At 46.2% G+C, this 17469-nt stretch overlaps 4 protein-coding genes across 5 annotated transcripts; 2 read left to right on the forward strand and 2 right to left on the reverse strand.

The window, feature by feature from the left end:
• The first annotated feature begins 1461 nt into the window (after positions 1–1461).
• Positions 1462–5806, forward strand: LOC127761456 (phospholipase D delta-like). The gene is made up of 6 exons (XM_052285748.1): positions 1462–2517; positions 2598–2723; positions 3205–3774; positions 3850–3915; positions 4274–4433; positions 4768–5806. Exons 1-6 carry the CDS (start codon positions 1498–1500, stop codon positions 5580–5582), a joined length of 2757 nt encoding a protein of 918 aa, XP_052141708.1. The 5' UTR covers positions 1462–1497; the 3' UTR covers positions 5583–5806.
• A 770-nt stretch (positions 5807–6576) lies between these two features.
• Positions 6577–8380, forward strand: LOC127761180 (uncharacterized). Of its 2 annotated transcripts, XM_052285430.1 has the most exons (7): positions 6577–6756; positions 7114–7218; positions 7432–7518; positions 7599–7649; positions 7820–7913; positions 8009–8093; positions 8190–8380. In XM_052285430.1, the coding sequence occupies exons 1-7, from the start codon at positions 6601–6603 to the stop codon at positions 8371–8373; spliced, it is 762 nt and encodes a 253-aa protein (XP_052141390.1). In that variant the 5' UTR covers positions 6577–6600; the 3' UTR covers positions 8374–8380. The 2 variants fall into 2 exon arrangements, with proteins under 2 accessions (XP_052141390.1, XP_052141389.1); XM_052285429.1 differs by having other exon boundaries at positions 8009–8380.
• A 77-nt stretch (positions 8381–8457) lies between these two features.
• Positions 8458–11617, reverse strand: LOC127761182 (uncharacterized). Its single transcript, XM_052285431.1, has 7 exons — positions 11352–11617; positions 10780–10828; positions 10292–10418; positions 10125–10195; positions 9967–10039; positions 9154–9277; positions 8458–9015 (listed from the first exon to the last, which is right to left on the reverse strand). The coding sequence occupies exons 1-6, from the start codon at positions 11521–11523 to the stop codon at positions 9164–9166; spliced, it is 606 nt and encodes a 201-aa protein (XP_052141391.1). The 5' UTR covers positions 11524–11617; the 3' UTR covers positions 8458–9015; positions 9154–9163.
• Positions 11618–13176: 1559 nt separating this feature from the next.
• On the reverse strand, positions 13177–16175 carry LOC127761613 (transcription factor TDR). The gene is made up of 8 exons (XM_052285927.1): positions 16082–16175; positions 15566–15744; positions 15346–15450; positions 15166–15217; positions 14970–15065; positions 14229–14774; positions 13656–14138; positions 13177–13569 (listed from the first exon to the last, which is right to left on the reverse strand). Exons 2-8 carry the CDS (start codon positions 15724–15726, stop codon positions 13333–13335), a joined length of 1680 nt encoding a protein of 559 aa, XP_052141887.1. The 5' UTR covers positions 15727–15744; positions 16082–16175; the 3' UTR covers positions 13177–13332.
• Positions 16176–17469: the final 1294 nt, after the last annotated feature.

Genomic DNA, 17469 nt, shown 5'->3' on the forward strand with positions numbered 1-17469 from the left:
ACCGACACGTAGGCATGCAGAGATACGCGATGTCTGACGAAATTACGTTTATAAACTTTACTACTCCCTCTATTATATATTATAAATCGTTTAACTTTTACATAGTCAAATTTGGTTAAGTTTAATTAAATTTATAAAAAAATTTAGCAACATATAAAATATCAATTAGTTTCACTATATCTAATATTTAATATATTTTAATAATATGTTTGTTTTGTATTGAAAATACTAGTTAAATTTAAATAGATTTAACTAGGAAAAAAAGAAAACTACTCGTAATATGAAACGGATGAAACGGATGAAGTAATTAATTTGGCTGTGACTTATTGACATAAGATCGAAGATGCATTCTTTTTATTATTATTGAAAAAGAGCAGCAGATAGATGCTTCTCGGGATTTTCAGAACGTGTCATGAAGATAGGAATACCAGAATTTATACACTACTCCTATCATGTGCCTTAGGATAGTACAGGCGTACTATAATATATTGAGTTATTCACCATCAATTCATTCAGTTTTAAACCCCTTTAAAAATCATCCATCCAATCGTGGCATTTTTAAATAATGTTTTTTTTTTGAAATTTCTTTGCATGCATATAAAATAAAAAGGGATAATAATAACAATACTAACTATCATCATTTGTGCTACTCCAAGAGAAGGAATGATAGGAAGGAGAAAAAAAAAAGGAAAAGGAGAGATGAGGAAGAGAATGTTCAGCAATTTGGCCCATATATTACCGATGGGCCTTCCAAATACGTATAACGTGGCCCATCAACCTGGTTCGAATTACGTATGCAGCCCAGCAACATGCTTCCGGATACAACACACACAAACACATGCTATGTTTGGCCTAAAGGTCTTAAAAAGTTATAACAAAATAATAAATATAAAATGTATTCATATCCTAGGTAGAGTTTAAATATTTTTATTTAATTTGTAGAAATTAAATTTAATGTTGTATGTCTGTGGAGTGATATATGGATACCTTGTTAAATGTTAATAAAATTTTCAAAAATTTTGATAGCTATTTGGGTACCTTGAAAGAAACGAGGTAACATCCACTCGAGGAAAAGGACCATATTCTAATAATTATAGATAAATTTAAACGCTTATCATTTTTATATTTGTTTACCTATGGAGTACAATACTTGTATTCTGATTCTACACAGGCCTGATCAACGATGTGCTTATTATGCTTTATGCTACTTGTAACTTGCTAATGAAGCGCGATTACACTCGTGACTCGTCCCTGATGCCGCCTGTCGCACGCTCTTCTCAAGCCAAGAATCGTATTCCTTCCTTGCATACATAGCATCATTTCATTTGCGTTTGCATGCATGCCCCCGTGGGGCCCACCTTAGTAGACTGCGGGCCCACCGGTCAGCCTCCTCTTGTGCATTAATTAAGCAATCCTCCCGCCATGCATGTGCCCTACGCTTTCACACCGTTAGTGGTTAGCTTAGCTAGCCCCCGAAGCGGCCGAGCTCCGGTCATCATGTCTTGGTCCGGCGAGCTGTCGCCGCCGGCGGCGGCGTCGGGGACTCGCCTCCTCCACGGCGACCTCGACCTCACCATCCACGAGGCGCGCGGCCTCCCCAACATGGACTTCCTCTCCACCCTCCTCCGCCGCCTCTGCCTCTGCCTCCGGCCGCCGGCGAGACGGCCCAGCCCCGGCCAGAGCCGCGGCTCTGTCCCGGCCGACGACGACGGCCGCCGCCAGCCGCACGGCCACCACCTCCTCCCGACGTCCGACCCGTACGCCGCCGTCGTCGTCGCCGGCAACACGCTCGCCCGCACCCACGTCGTCCGCAACTCCGAGGACCCAGAGTGGTCCACCCATGTCCTGCTCCACCTCGCCCACCACGCCACCGGCGTCGCCTTCCACGTCAAGGACGCCGACCCCTTCGGCTCCGACCTCATCGGCGTCGCCATCCTCCCCGCCGCCGACGTCCTCGCCGCGGCCGCCGCGCCCATCGTCAGGAGGGAGCTCCCCCTGTACCGCCCCGACGGCCGCGGGAGGCCGAAGCCCAGCTCCGCCATCGTCATCACCGCCTCGTTCGTCCCCGCCGGCGAGCATCAGAGCATCTACGACGCGGAACACGGCGGCGTCCCGGCGGCCTACTTCCCGGCGCGGCGCGGGTGCGAGGTGAAGCTGTACCAGGACGCGCACGTGGCCGGCGGCGAGCTGGACGGCGTGCGGCGGCGCGGGGTGTTCGAGCCGGGGCGGTGCTGGGAGGACATGTGCCTGGCGGTGCTCGGGGCGCAGCACCTGGTGTACGTGGCGGGGTGGTCGGTGAACACCAAGGTGCGGCTCGTGCGGGAGGCGATGTCGCCGGAGATGGCGGCGAAGGTGGAGGAGGTGCGGACGACGGCAACCGACGACGACGACAATCCGGTGGCGGCGGAGGGCATGTCGCTGGGCGCGCTGCTCAAGTACAAGTCGCAGGAGGGCGTCCGCGTCTGCCTCCTCGTCTGGGACGACAAGACCTCGCGCGACACCTTCTTCCTCAAGACAGTTGCGTTGCGTACCAACTCAATTCAACTCTGTTCTTGAATTTTTGTCAAAGAAAATTGAATTTGGATTTGATTTCTCAGGGCGGCTTGATGCAAACACATGACGAGGAGACGAAGAAGTTCTTCAAGGACTCGTCGGTGATCTGCTTGCTGTCGCCGCGATACCCAAGCAACAAGCTCAGCATGGCCAAGCAGAAGGCAAGATATAATTAATTACTCAATCATTTCCAAATTATATTACTCCTTTTATTTTTCACATCGTCTTATTTAAAATATATATAAATATTATTTATTTTTGTTATGACTTGTTTTACTATATTCTTTTTAATAACTTACTCCCTCCGTCCCAAAATATAATCTTTTTTTTTATCTTGACATGGTCTCCGAGATGCTACTTTGACCAACAATATTAAGATGCTTTAAATAAAAATAGTTGCATATTATAATAGTTTGTTTAATGATAAATCTAGTAACATCAATTTTACATGGTTGATTTTTTTTTATTTTTTGTTATTAATGGTCAAAGTTGAAAAAATATTTGACTTATTACTATGCTAAAAATACAAATATTTTGGAACTGAGGTATATACTTTTACATATTTATGTTAAACTTTTAGATAAAATAATAATTAAACGTTACATGAAAAGTTAACGACGTTTGAAACGAAAGTAGTATCACAAGTAAATCTCGATTAAAAATGGTGCAATGCAAGCAAAGCATGCAAGACCCAATGCTGAGAGGGGCGTGTCAGCCAGCGTGCAGATCGTGGGGACGATGTACACGCAGCACCAGAAGTGCCTGCTGGTGGACACGCCGGCGTCGGGGAGCACGCGGCGGATCACGGCGTTCCTCGGCGGCCTCGACCTCGCCGCGGGGCGCTACGACACGCCGTCGCACAGGCTCTTCGCCGACCTCGGCACCGTCTTCTCCGGCGACGTCTACAACCCCGCGATCCCGCCGGCGGGGAACAAGGGCGGCGCCGGCGAAGAGGGGCCGCGGCAGCCGTGGCACGACATGCACTGCCGCGTCGACGGGCCGGCGGCGTACGACGTGCTGGAGAACTTCGAGCAGCGGTGGAGGAAGGCGACGAAGCTGTTCAGAAGGGCCAAGGCGCACTGGAAGGACGACGCCTTGCTCAAGCTCGAGCGCATCTCCTGGATCCTCAGCCCCTCCGACTCCGGCGCCGGCGACGGCGACGGCGGCGACAGCCACCTCTACGCCTTGCCCGATGGTCACCCCGATTGCTGGAACGCTCAGGTACATGATAAACCGATCGATTGATACTTGAAATCGATGGAGATAATTTTAATTTCTTGGTGATAAAACTGGCAGGTGTTCCGGTCAGTGGACTCTGGATCAGTGAAAGGATTGCCTCGTTGCTGGGAGACAAAAAAGATGGTTAATAATCTCTTCTTCTCTCTTCATCAATGGCTCATCGTCATTAACTTATCAATCAATCAATCAATAATCGACGTACTCCCTCCGTATTTTAATGTATAAGTTGTTAAATCTATTATCAACATTTGGCCATTTGTGTTATTTAAATTTTTTTACAAATATAAAGATATTTATGTCATGTTTAAATAATGTTTGATGATAAATCAAATCGCAATAAAATATATGGTACTTAGATAAATTTTTTAAATAAGATAAATGATAAAAAACGTATCTTAAAAAATAAACGGTGTCATAAATTAAAATACGGATGGAGTAATAAAATGGTACTCCATAGCTGAAGCATCGATATGCGATGCAGGAGGCGAAGCACCTGGTGTGCGACAAGAACGTGACGGTGGAGCAGAGCATCCACACGGCGTACGTCCGGGCGATCCGGTCGGCGAAGCGCTTCATCTACATCGAGAACCAGTACTTCATCGGATCATCCTTCGCATGGCCATCCTACAAGCACCAAGAAGGCAGGCACCATCTGAATTTGCTGAATTTGTCTCATCACTTGTCTGAATCGGTAAAAATGCATGAAGATTAGTGGTTGCAGTCACCTGAGTAACACCCTAAGGTCATGAGTTTAAATCTTCATAGTAGCGAATTACAATTAGGTTATTTGAGGATTAAATTCCTAATTTCATATTGGGTTATTTGAAGGCTAAGTTCTCAATTTGTTAGACTAAGCTCTTATTTTAAAAAGATTCATATGTCCGGTTGGATGTAGAGACTGTACCAAAAATACCATTCTCTAACAAAATTGTCTGAATATGCTGCACACTGATGCATGTATATGTGTGTGTGCAGGTGCTGGAAATCTGGTGCCGATGGAGATCGCGCTGAAGGTGGCGAGCAAGATCGCCGCCGGCGAGAGGTTCGCCGTGTACATCGTGATCCCGATGTGGCCGGAGGGGGTTCCAACCTCGGGCCCCATCCAGGAGATCCTCTTCTGGCAGAGGCAGACGATGCAGGCGATGTACGAGGTGATCGCGGCGGCGATCAGGGCGGCGGGGATGGAGGGCGCGGCGCACCCGCGGGACTACCTCAACTTCTACTGCCTCGGCAAGCGGGAGGCGGCGGCGGCGGCGGCGGCGGGCTCGCCGGAGCAAGAGCACAACCCGGCGGCCAGCAGCGCGCGGCGGCACCGGCGGTTCATGATCTACGTGCACTCCAAGGGGATGATCGTGGACGACGAGTACGTCATCGTCGGCTCCGCCAACATCAACCAGCGCTCTCTCGCCGGCTCGCGCGACACCGAGATCGCCGTCGGCGCCTACCAGCCCAATCTCCGCGCCGGCGCCGGCGCCGGCGACGGCCAGGTGTTCGGCTTCAGGATGTTGCTGTGGGAGGAGCACCTGGGCAGCAGCGAGTGGCGGGAGCTGAGGTCGCCGGAGTCGCCGGAGTGCGTGAAGCGGGTGAACGAGATAGCGGCGGAGAACTGGAGGAGGTACGCCGCCGACGACGACGATGTCGCCATGCAGGGGCACCTCATGAGGTACCCGGTGGACGTCGGCGACGACGGCAAGATCAGCGAGTTGCGCGGGCACGAGTTCTTCCCCGACGTCGGCGGGAGGATCCTTGGCTCCACCAACAACAACTACTGGGATTATCTCACCATGTAGGCATGTAGCTGCCTCTGCATTCCCAAATTACTATTCGGATTAATATATGGGACTTTCTAGGTGTCTTTTGACAGAAAAAACCTTCCTAAATCTTGCAAATTATGAACCGTTGGATCAATCGTGCAACATAAGTAAAACCTACTTTTCCTCCTTCCGCTTCTCAGTCCATCCGTCGCCACCGCCCGGCCTCGTGGGCTGGTCGGAAGGAGTCAACGGCAGCGGCAAGGCCCCCCCCCCCCCCCCCCCCCCCCATGGCCGGCCTCCTCTCCCTCCCCCCTTCTCTTTCCAAGGTTGCACGGCCCATTTTCCCCCCGCCGCCAATGCCGGCCCTCCGCCCGCTGCCAACCCCGCAGCTCCAACGCCGCTGCCGGTGCCTCGCTGCCGGCCCGTGTCCACCACCCACCGCCGGTCATCCACCGTCCACGACCGTCCCTTTAAGATATTGGTACGAAGTATTTAAATTGAGTGTCTAGATTTCAGGCACGTGAAATTTTCGAAAAAAAAAGAGAGGTCATTTTTTTTTTGTATGCCGTAGTTCCAGTGGTTACTATCACTTCCCTGTTAAGTACTTGTGGCTTATTATCACTCCCCAGTTTCCCAATATAAAAAAACTTTATAAAATTACATGATATAAACGTATAACTCAATACAATTTACAATATTACATGAAAAAAGAACTCAAACTTACATAAAAACATATATAGCAATAAAACTGTAGTTAAAATAAATTAAAATTGCACATTGCATAGCCTTATCAATGTGTAATATTTGGTGAATATATAAATTAAAGCTTACAAACTTATAGATGTCTTAAAAAATAAATTTTAAGGTATAAAATTAGCTATATTTTGGAATGAAAGGGAGTACTAGCAATTAGCAAATCATTTCTATGCATTGATTTGAGTCATTTGACCAATGTTGTTTCTCACAATTGACACGTGTGTAATAACTATCTACACGCCTGTCTTATACCGTTATACGCTGACGTCAGCAGTAGTGTCACCAACCCGCGCGCGCCATGGAAACCGCCGCCTCGGCGTCCACCTCAACGCCGGAGGGGGATTCCGGCCAACATGCCGCCGCCGCTCCGCCGCGCATGACCACCGTATCCAAGCACTACTTCGGCGGCGCCTCATCGGCCCACAACCACGACCTCCGGGTGGACATCATCGAGGTATGTCGCCCCCCCCCCCCCCCCCCCCCCCCCAGTGTTATGGGTGTCTCTCCAAGACGCCTCGCTGCCGCGATCGGTAAATCTCGCCGCGACGTGACGAGCAGTAGCACCATGGCTGCGAGTGAAGGTGGTAGAGATGGCGACGCCGGGGTTAGGGGTGATTCGTGCAGGCCAAATGCTCGGCGAAATGCCGCACCCGGCTGTTGTTCATCGGCTCTCGACAAGTCCTGGGAATTTTCCTTTTCAGAAAAGAAGTCGGCTTCGGAAATTGTTGCTTATGATTCTGCATTTTTGTTTTGGATTCAATTGCTACTGCCATCTCTGAGTTTCTTTGACACAACTGCTGTTGCCTCGTAGAATATAGAAGAGGATTACGGGATGTTTGTCTGGCCATGCAGTGTCATTCTAGCAGAGTACGTGTGGCAGCAGAGGTCACGCTTCACTGCCTCCACAGTTGTCGAGGTACTATACTTGTCATCTTTAAATTCTACTCTTGAGTGTCAATGGCAAATGATGATCTACTTGCCATTGTGATGATCAACCATAAATCAGGTCCTAGCGCCAGCCTCTGTTATGAGGTTTGGTACAGCCATTATGACATTTTGTTAGTAGTAATTGTATCCAGTTCAGAGCATATTTTGCACTCTAATTTTAATTTGCATGTACGACTTTCAGCTTGGTGCCGGAACCTCACTACCAGGGTTAGTAGCTGCAAAGGTTGGAGCAGACGTCACACTGACAGACATCGCACATAATACAGAGGTTAAGTTCATTCAGAGGGGTGCTGTGTTTCATTCATCTAGGCTAATATTAATTATTTTCTTCTTATGTTTTATCAATAGGTCCTGAACAACATCAGACAAGTATGCGGTCTCAATAATGTCAACTGCACTGTAAGTTTTTTTATTTAGAGGGAAATGCATGGTGGTACTTTGCATTCTGCTACATAGCTTAACAAATCTGCATTCTACAACATAGCTTAATAAATCTGCATTCTACTACATAGCTTAATAAATCTGCATTATGGTACATATAGCTTAATAAGTCGACAACACTCATGCAGGTATTAGGACTTACCTGGGGAGAATGGGATGAACCTACATTTGACTTGCATCCTGATGTTATTCTTGGAGCCGATGTGCTTTACGACTCAGCAAGTAAGCTACACCTACACGGGCTACACATCTGTATTTGTAGTTCTGTATAATTTTCATGTTGACTGACCTGCACACAACTGCATGAATTTGGCTAGAGTTTGATGATCTCTTCGCGACAGTCTCATTTCTCTTGGAAAATTCCCCGGGGGCGATGTTCATAACCACATATCACAATCGCAGGTTCCAGGAATTGTTTTACCCTTCTCCTCATGGAAGAATTGCAGGAATTGTTTTACCCTTCTCCTTGTGTGTCAACTATTTGATTCCTGTATGCAGTGGTCATCATTTGATTGAATTTTTAATGGTGAAGTGGGGTTTGAAGTGTTTAAAGCTTCTGGATGGCTTCTCCTTCCTTCCATCATGCAAGGCTGCTTCACTACAAGGAAACATTCAGCTTGTTGAGATTGCACTTGACAAGGAAAAACCGAACTGCTCTTCAGCTGACGAGAACAATCTGTAGCAGTTATGTTCCATGCGGTTCAGCCTTATGGGGGCTGAAGGCAAGAACATGGCACAACTTTGGGGCATCCTCCGCACACAGGTTAACTTTTATAACACTAGGTGATTTCCAGAAGCAACATCATGTAAAATTGCCCGTACAAAATATTCTCAAGTTTAACCATGGATTGTATTTGTTGGACAAGCTTGTTAAACGAAGATTCACCAAACCAATAGTTATGACAGAATATTACACATCTCTACACGGGATGTTCCAACAGAACTTAATCGAACATGTTTTCCTTAGTATCAATGAGATGATAATCATCAGACATTGCATGTAGGAGCAGCAATCAGTTGTAATACAAAATGCTCCTCATTGTGAGGTTAACATGATTCCAACTCACAAATTTGATATGCCACTTGATATGATAGGACCGTCAAGTATTAGTGTGTAGCTGATGAAACTTCTATCAGACTGTCCAGCAAAGCACACACGAGAACTTCCTCTTCATTAGCACCAGTACGGATAAATCTGGAATCTGGATTGTTTTCAAATTCCGTAAACAGGTAAATAAATGGCAGTGGACCATCGTGCAAGGATCTTTCATCCTGAGGGAATGGTCGACTCATGCCTAGGCTGTGGGATCATTGTCGAAAATTCCTGGATGTACATAAAATACTTAAAATGTGCATGCACGAATTGAATTATGCAAGAAAACAGTACTAATTGTTAACACTGGAACTGAAGGAAACATGAAAAAAATGATGGAGCACTAGTCCAGAAACATGCACCGATTACCTTTTGGATGTCAACATGTTCCCCTCAAGTTCTTGTAATCATCGTAGCTAAGAAATTTATCCTTGATTTTTAGCCAGTCAGCTGGCTTTGGCATAAAAATTGCTATATATCCTTCTCTGTCAGCCTAATAAAGGTGGGAAAAGTATATGTGTTGGTCAGAGTATGAAAAAAAAATAAAAATTTGCGCAAGCAGATACAGAATGACAGGTCACGAGTAAAAGGTAATGCAATATATGACAAACACACAGTGATCCACAGACTTCTATCACAGGTACAGAGCTAAATGATATCTAGTCAATTCATTTGTGAGAAGAGGGTCGACCTAAACCTCCCACTTCACCCACAATCTACGTTCATGATAAATGCAATAGCATTCATGATATATCAGACAGATGTGCAACTTTACCAGTGTTTATCTGGAATCCAACTAGTTTTTTTATTCTAATCTAGTCTGTGATTTCCTATGTATGACTTCATGTCACAATTCTATTCACTTGTGTATGGCACCAACATTGAAATTTATGAGTGAAATAATTCAAAAATCTCCTTGCTGTGTATGGGCCTTTTTTGCAACAAGATGGCAGAATAATAAACACTATCTCATGTTTGATATTAGAATGTTACTGATACAGAAAACTATAGACAATATGTCCATACATGTCTGACCACTGTTTCAATGCATCAGACAAGTGACAACAGTAAAAAATATATATTTAACCCAAACCAAAAAAAATAAAAAGAAAACAAGGAAAGAACTGAAACACAGAAGGAAAGAAAATCAAGGCACTTGTTAGGTCAAAACAGGATACTCACAGAGGTGTTAAGCAGGTCTGGTTGTTTGATCAATCTATCATTGATCTCCAAAAGTGATCCTTTCACACAACACCTACATGAGTTTAGCATAAACAACAACTCAGTGCAAAAATAGAATGGCATTATCAATTATTGATTGGGAGATCTAGTGGACCAACCTCACTACAAAAGAATTACTACTTGTGCAGACTTTACACAGCGCTGAATTTTCTTGCAAATGTTGTGCATTCTGTAAAGTAAAATAAGAACCGAGTCATGCTTCCATAGTTCCAATAAGTCAACCAATGATAAAAACATGCTTCAAGAGTTCAAGTCATCCAATTACCCTTTTGCGTTTTCCTGTGACTTTCATCTCACTGCGGTCTGACTTCCCAACATTGAAATCAACGGCAGTTATCCCCCCTTCCTCTTTCAATGCAATATGGGCTGAAGCTAAACCAACCACACACAATCTGATCTTTTGAGAAACAGAAGAAACCAGCGAGAAAAAAAAAAAGTTCAGCTTCATCATAGACGCGGTAATTAAAACGAAGGATGGAGTGGCACGTTTCAGCTCAAGCTACATATGAAAATAATTAACTACCACAAAATTGAAGCATTCCTCCAAAAGATAAACCAATGGTATGATGATATTCCTTAAGAATGCACTAGACATAGTTGCCTATTGCCTACATATAATCTCATTGGGGAAAACACACCACAGTGAATTATGACCTGCTTTGGATCCACCTTGTGAATATGAAAGTTCATCAACAAACCCATTCTAACATTTTTTTTCTAAGGAAGACTAATTTTGATTTCTTGGGAGCTCACCCGTTTGGATGGCGGTACACATACTGATCATGTCCTGGATTGAGAAAGTCTGCCCAAGAAAATAACAAGAGTTGAATTAGACGATTTGAAGCATAGATGAACCTATATTTCAATCACACTACCAACTGCAGCAGAATTGGATTCAGTTCAACATAAGGTTCTTTGAAGACTCGGAAATGTTCACTGTGACCAGAATATGTATGGGCAATGTAAGATATGGCCTTTTGTTTTTAACTTGTATTGGTCAAAGAAAAGTAAATTCATAGACAAAACGATTCAGTATCTGGTATTTCAACAGCAAATTGGGTAAAGTAATCCATGGTCCATACTCGATAAATCAATGCGTACTGAAAAGGCTAGAGCATTCAGCCCAAGTGAAGAAATTGGAGCTCTACCTACCTAATGACTTCAACAACTTCTCAACCTTCCCTAACCTTAATAACGGAATGCCAAGTTCCCCTAACATCGAAGCTCTCTCTATGCTACGAACAAACATACCCAAAAACCCAAAAACTTCCAATAAAAACTTCCAATCTTTTACATCAGGTAGGGCTCTAGGAAGTAAAAAGTACCAGCGACGAAGTAGCGGGCGAAGTTGGCCTCCACGGCGGAGGGCGGGAACGGCGGAAGGTCGCCGGCATCGGGGACGACGAGGGCCCGGGTCTCCTCGTCGACCGCAGACTCCCGTTGCGGGGACCGTTCAAGCGGCGGCGGCGCGTCTAGGGTTGCGGATTCTTCAGCCATTAGGGCGCGCGACGCGTGGATCTCCTCCGCCGCCGGAGAGCTCGTGCCGCGCGTGGCCGGTGTGGGTTTTGCTTTGCGGCGGCGGCGGCGCGAGCAGAAGAGAAGAGAGAGATATTTAACCATTTGCCACATTTAGATGTGGCAATTAACTTTTTGCCACTAGACCCACATGTCATAGACACATGTGGAGCCACTGTCATTGAGATAGAAGTGGCAAATAGTTATTTGTCAAATCTAAAAGTGGAAATAGTTAAAAGCCCCGTGAAGAGAAGGGCAAAGTGCGTGGGAGTGTGTGAGCCGTTAGATCATTCGATCCAACGGCCTACAGCGGTACAGCTCGGGCGTTTCGGAATTTGCTCTTTTTTTTTGCAAATCCCCACCTCTTTTCCTGCTATTCCAATTTGATCCTCGGCAATAAGGGTACAGTTCATTTTTAACCCTCGAACATTGCTCAAAGTCTGTTTTCACCCTTATTTTTAAGAAAATGGGATAAACTCTCTACGTCCAACTGGATGTACATGTATGTACATGTCCATAAGAACCGATTGTTTTTTGTCCTAAACTTTAAAAAACAAAAATAGACACACTGAAACTTATTTTAAGTTGGTTTTCATCTGTATTAGTTTCATATTTGTCAACCTACATATAAGTGACAGCTACACCATTAAAATATGCATAATAAAAGGTTCAAGTCTTCAACTCAATACATATACTCATATTTATGCCTATTTATTTTTTTTAGTGGTAGACAGTGTGTTCATCAATAGAGAGACATCTACGACTATAATGACTTCGTCGATTTCTAAATAAGTTAGTCCAATCTCTCAGAAATGCTCATTAGGGTGGGGATGCATGTGTACCTTCATATAGGCAAATATGCACATGTACATAAGTATATATGTTTCGAAAAAAAACAACTAGAAAAAATATCCTCATTTCAAATAATACCCTAATTTGAGAGTTGCATCAATAATCTTTGGGGCAGGGTTTATAAAACCGCGCGGTTACCATGCACGGTAACATTTTCAGTTTTTGAAACCACGGTATGTCTCGCGGTTACTATGCGGTTTTCGCGGTAACCGCGCGGTTACCGCGGGGGTGCGGTAACCACACCAAAAATGGTAAGGGGAACCCTGTTTTGGGGATGCCCATAGTAATAGGAGACATGCGTGGTTTCATAAGGGCATGCTCAATGGTAGAGACGAATATGGTCTCTTAAATAATGCAAGATTATTAAGAGATCATGTCTTTACAATAATTGAGACGACAAAGACTCTAATCATTAACTCAAAAAATATTCCTTTTGTCAATATTCAATATTCTTTCTACTTTTTTTACCCTCATGTAACTTTATTTCCATATTACAGTGATTAAGAGTCATTGTTAAGCCGTTGTCATACATAACAACGATGTTTTGTCTCTTCTCTTTCTCTTTCTTCCATGTCAATAAATATTCCTAATTAGCAACGCTAAGAGACCACTGTTGACAACCATTGTACATGCCCTAAGAGCGAATGTGTGCGTGTTATATAAGCATTTTCGTCTGTACTATATTTCGAACAAAAAAAAATTGGCAAGCAAAAGTTTTTCCAACAAAAGTGGAAAAACACTCGATAGAAGTATCCACAATTCTAGCTAGCCACATTTCAGTCATCAAGTCATTATGCATATATGCCATTAATCACAAATACTAGACAACTACTTATCAAATCCATTATTACTAGTACGTAGCATTATGTTTCTTTCTCGAATAATTCGAGTGTGTATACACTAGTAGTGAGACGTAGATGGTAAAATCAATCATCATCATCAATCAAACGCGAGGTAATGCAGGTGCTGATGGTATCCGCCGCCGACTTCGTCGTGGTAGTGCTCTCCACCGGCCGCCGCCGCCGCCGCCGCAGCCTGCCCGCCGTCGCCGCCGTCGAACTTGGCGTCGTCCTCCTCCTGCGGCGACGGCCACACGCCGGGGTACGTCTCCCGCGTCACCTCCAGCAGCGAGTCCCTCACCCTGTCCGCCTGCATCGCCACCTCGTTGTCCCTCACCTGCAATGCAGAAACCAACCAGCTCGGAGTAGTCAGCTCGCGAGCTCGCGTTCATGGCCATGGCGGCGGCGAGCGGGGCGTACTACCATGACGCGGAAGACGTTGAGGACGAGGGTCTTGTAGGTGGTGACATTGACGTTGATGACCTCGAGGCCGAGCGCGTTCATGGCGTCCATGAGGCGGACGAACCCGCCGGGCTTGTGCTCCCAGAGCACCTGGACGAACAGCTCGTTCCCCTGCACCTGACGCACCTCCAGCTGCGGCTCCATCCGGTGCCCACCGCCGCCGCCGCCGCCGACCTTGTCGTCGGTCATTGCTGGGTCCTTGTTACTCCTCCTGCTGCTGCTGCCGGCGACGGCGAGCGGCGGCTGCTGTTGGTGGCTGTTGGGCGGCGAGGCGTCGTCGTTGTCGAGCCCGACGAGGCTCGCCGGCGGCGGGTGGTCGACGAGCACGTCGGGCGGCTTATGGTGGACATGGTTGTCTTCCAGCTCGTCCTGCAGCTCCTTCACCTGCTTCTGCAACCCCACGATGTAGTCGATCGCGTCTCCAAGAATCGACGCGCGATCCATCTATGATTCGTTGCAAAATCAAACGGAAATCGATTTGAAGAAGCTTTTGATCCGTTCATGGCCATGGCGATCGACGAGGAGGTAAGATACCTTGGTGATGTTTGGGACGAGCGAGCGGAGCTTGTAGAGGTGGCCATTGAGCTTCTTCCTCCGCTTCCTCTCCGCCTCGAGGTTCTTGCACTGCTGCCTCTTGGCGCCGCCGGAGCGCCCCTCGCCGTCGCCGTCGTCCTCCGGGTCACCGCCATGCAGCTCCCTCCCCTCCGACCCGGACTCCGCCACGCCGCCGCCCGCCGCGTGCTGCATCTGCTCCTGCGCCACCGCCACCGACGGCTCGCTCATCGCCATCCCCGCGTACGGCCACGCGCCCGCCGCCGCCGCCGCGTCGCCCACGGCGTCACCACCACCACCACCACCACCACCCAAGAACGGGTCGTCGTCGGCGGCGGCGGCGTCGAACAGGTTCAGCGACGAGCCGCCGTACATCAGCCTCTGCGCGTCGGCGCCTCCGTCCCACTGGAAGCTGGGCGTCTCCGGCGGCGGCCACGCCTGCCCCCCACCGTCGTCCCCGGCGCCGCCGCCGCCGCCGCCGCCGCACTGCGCCATGACAAGCTCCGCCATCTGCTGCTCCTCCGCCATCTGCACCAACACCGATCAACCCACAAATCTATATAACCCATCCATGCAAAACGCAAAGGCCGTTGCGTGCAGCTAACCGCAAGCTCTCCGGCGTTCGTTGGCTCACGCGGATGGCGTGAGCCGCCGCCGCCGCAGCCGCAGCCGCATCCTCTCTAACTACTACTCCTCTAACCAATCGAACGACCGACCACTCACATATCTCGACGCGAAGAGCTCGACGAGGCCGCCGGCGACGGGGACCAGCAGCCGCGTCTTGGCGCCACCGCCGCCATCAGCCTCCTCCTCCTCCTCCTGCCACGCATCCAAGCAACACACCTCATCAGTGACAGAGATTCATATTCAGATTCAGATTCAGATTCAGCTACTGGGTTCAGTGATGATTCTTGCTTACACTGCTGCTCTGCCAGATCGGCTGGTTCGACAGCAATGCCTGCGCATGCATCCTTGATGGATAGTGACAGAGATTCAGATTCACCAAGCATACAAATGTTCAGAGTTACTAGACAAGAAACCATCAATTTTGCAGGTAATCAGAACACGTATCGATTGATTGATTAATCATTCAATTTACCCTATGGAGGAGGAGTCCAGTGGGATTGAAGAAGGCAGGTCCAGCAGTGCTGAGACCTGTGCTTCAAGCTCACTGCTGCAGCAGAATCCTGTCATCTCCAAGAACCTGCCATTAATTTTGTGTTAATGGTTGTATATCACTACAGAGATAATAAATCACACCGTAATTGCTACTTTGCATGCATGATATGATATGATATGCCAAGTAATCAATCACATACCTCTGATCAGGAGAGAGCCTCCAGTAGATGCAGTAATCCCAGCCATCTGAACCAACTAGAGGCCTCAATGCAGCATCCAAACTGGTGCCACCTCCATTGACAGCAGCTGCAGCTGCAGCAGCATTGCTGTTCTTCATCAGCAGGTGGTCTCCTCTTCCCATGTGGTGATCACCCTTGCCCTAGTAGTGACACATGAAAGCAAGAAGAATGGATGCAAGTGTCAGTTGCAGCATTCACAAGGCCTGCTTTTTCTTGCTGTCAGGACAGGATAAGTTGATGTCACCAAGGATACAGCGAAAATTCAGGGTATGATCACAGCAAGGGAACAATCAGATTCAGTCTGAATATTCATCAGACTAAAGAGACAGATTTAGTCTGAAAATTCAGTCTATGTTGAATCAAATTTTCAGTAACTTAAAGAGACAGAGATCAAAGCTGCATTCTTCTGGCTCATCAGGATTGTATGTGAAATCTTGTCTAGTGAATTTTTGGAATTAAGCAGAGAAAGAAAGCTACCTTCTGTCTTCCTGAGATCGCTTCAAACTAACTGACGAACTGTGGCAGTGATCAACAGATGGAAGAGAGAGGCATCAGCTGATAGCTATTGGTAACTGAAGAATCATTTTGTACAGAAGGACTATTGCATCATGCATATATATAGTTCACATGTGTGTGTTCCTCTGAATTTAGCCATGGCTATCTGATGATGTATTGATACCAAGTCTTCGGAAATGGCTGTCAAATTATGTATGATACTAGTTGAATTTTGAATTCTTTACTTAATCACTCCACCTATATTGCTCTGAAGGTTTGTTGTGGGTAGGTGAGTTACAAGAAAGGTGTGAGAGTTTTCTAACTCCAATACAAATGTTGTTGTCTAATACGCAAGTAATCGCAATTGCGATGAGTCCTCTCAAACTACGCAATGACAGTTTTGGTTATACTACCTATAATCATGGAGATAAAATGTTCACAAGAACCTCTTCTACATGAGTTCTGAGTGAAATTCAGAACTTGTCTGTTAATTCAGTAAAAAAAAAAAAAGTTCAAATGAACAGGGTGAGACAGAGCCTTGAGCTGATCTGGTCCCTCTCCATTGACAGCAGACAGCAAACGTAAGAGGTTGTTGAATCGAAAAAAGCTTAGCTGTGTGAGATATTTGCTGATGCAATGTTACTCTGTCGTCCACGCTTCAGAGTTCTGAGTTCAACAAGTCACATGATAAAAAGGACAGGCACAACAGAAAGGAAAAGGGATAGCTACAAAACCCATATGCTGAATTTGAACTGCAGATTTAAACATGGAATATACAAACAATTCGATTATCACCATTAAATGTTCTTATTACGATTCTTTGGTTGGGTGATAGCTAAAATACATCATGGCAGCTTGTGGAATGCTTTCCACTTGCCAGGATCAGGACATATGGATAATTGGATAAGTTTCAGAAGTCTCATCTCTTCAGAAACTGCATCCCAATATAGTTATGTTTGATGTTCAGAAATCAGAATGCTACTCTTTAATTAAATTCGACAAGAAACTCATTATGTTCAGAACTAGTCGGCAAGAGAACACCTGCAGCAATCACTGTCAATTAGACTTTCAGAAGACGAGTAACGGTCAAGTATTTTGTTCTTTCTGCAATCTGAACATCTTTGGCTGCAATAAATCATTGCAGCATGTAGTAAATTAACTGATGGTAGTACAAACAACACAAATCTGAAATCACTGGTGACAAACGAACTGTAGGTGCCATTGATTTCATTTTGCATCAGCAAGAGCATGAGAGTTTATGCCCGGTCCTTCGAGAACATACACAGCAACCAACAAGTACTACTGTACTAGCAGTATATAATTTGGTCTTGAATGGCACATGATTCTTCTAGTGATAAGCTCGAATATAG

The sequence above is a fragment of the Oryza glaberrima genome, chromosome 2 (genome assembly GCF_000147395.1).
Source record: "Oryza glaberrima chromosome 2, OglaRS2, whole genome shotgun sequence".
Taxonomy (NCBI): Eukaryota; Viridiplantae; Streptophyta; class Magnoliopsida; order Poales; family Poaceae; genus Oryza; species Oryza glaberrima.

Excerpts from the sequence above, each read along its gene's own strand:
- LOC127761456 (XM_052285748.1), top strand. The coding sequence starts at position 1,498 with ATGTCTTGGTCCGGCGAGCTGTCGCCGCCGGCGGCGGCGTCGGGGACT. Across the intron at positions 2,518-2,597 it reads ACACCTTCTTCCTCAAGACA|GGCGGCTTGATGCAAACACA; the intron begins GTTGCGTTGCGT and ends TTGATTTCTCAG. Across the intron at positions 2,724-3,204 it reads CCAAGCAGAAGGCAAGATAT|TCGATTAAAAATGGTGCAAT; the intron begins AATTAATTACTC and ends CACAAGTAAATC.
- LOC127761180 (XM_052285429.1), top strand. The coding sequence starts at position 6,601 with ATGGAAACCGCCGCCTCGGCGTCCACCTCAACGCCGGAGGGGGATTCC. Across the intron at positions 6,757-7,113 it reads TCCGGGTGGACATCATCGAG|AATATAGAAGAGGATTACGG; the intron begins GTATGTCGCCCC and ends GTTGCCTCGTAG. Across the intron at positions 7,519-7,598 it reads ACATCGCACATAATACAGAG|GTCCTGAACAACATCAGACA; the intron begins GTTAAGTTCATT and ends TTTTATCAATAG.
- LOC127761182 (XM_052285431.1), bottom strand. The coding sequence starts at position 11,523 with ATGGCTGAAGAATCCGCAACCCTAGACGCGCCGCCGCCGCTTGAACGG. Across the intron at positions 10,829-11,351 it reads CGCCCGCTACTTCGTCGCTG|ACTTTCTCAATCCAGGACAT; the intron begins GTACTTTTTACT and ends TTTCTTGGGCAG. Across the intron at positions 10,040-10,124 it reads AGTAATTCTTTTGTAGTGAG|GTGTTGTGTGAAAGGATCAC; the intron begins GTTGGTCCACTA and ends AAACTCATGTAG.
- LOC127761613 (XM_052285927.1), bottom strand. The coding sequence starts at position 15,726 with ATGGGAAGAGGAGACCACCTGCTGATGAAGAACAGCAATGCTGCTGCA. Across the intron at positions 15,218-15,345 it reads CTGGACTCCTCCTCCATAGG|GATGCATGCGCAGGCATTGC; the intron begins GTAAATTGAATG and ends CTATCCATCAAG. Across the intron at positions 15,066-15,165 it reads CGATCTGGCAGAGCAGCAGT|GAGGAGGAGGAGGAGGCTGA; the intron begins GTAAGCAAGAAT and ends GATGCGTGGCAG.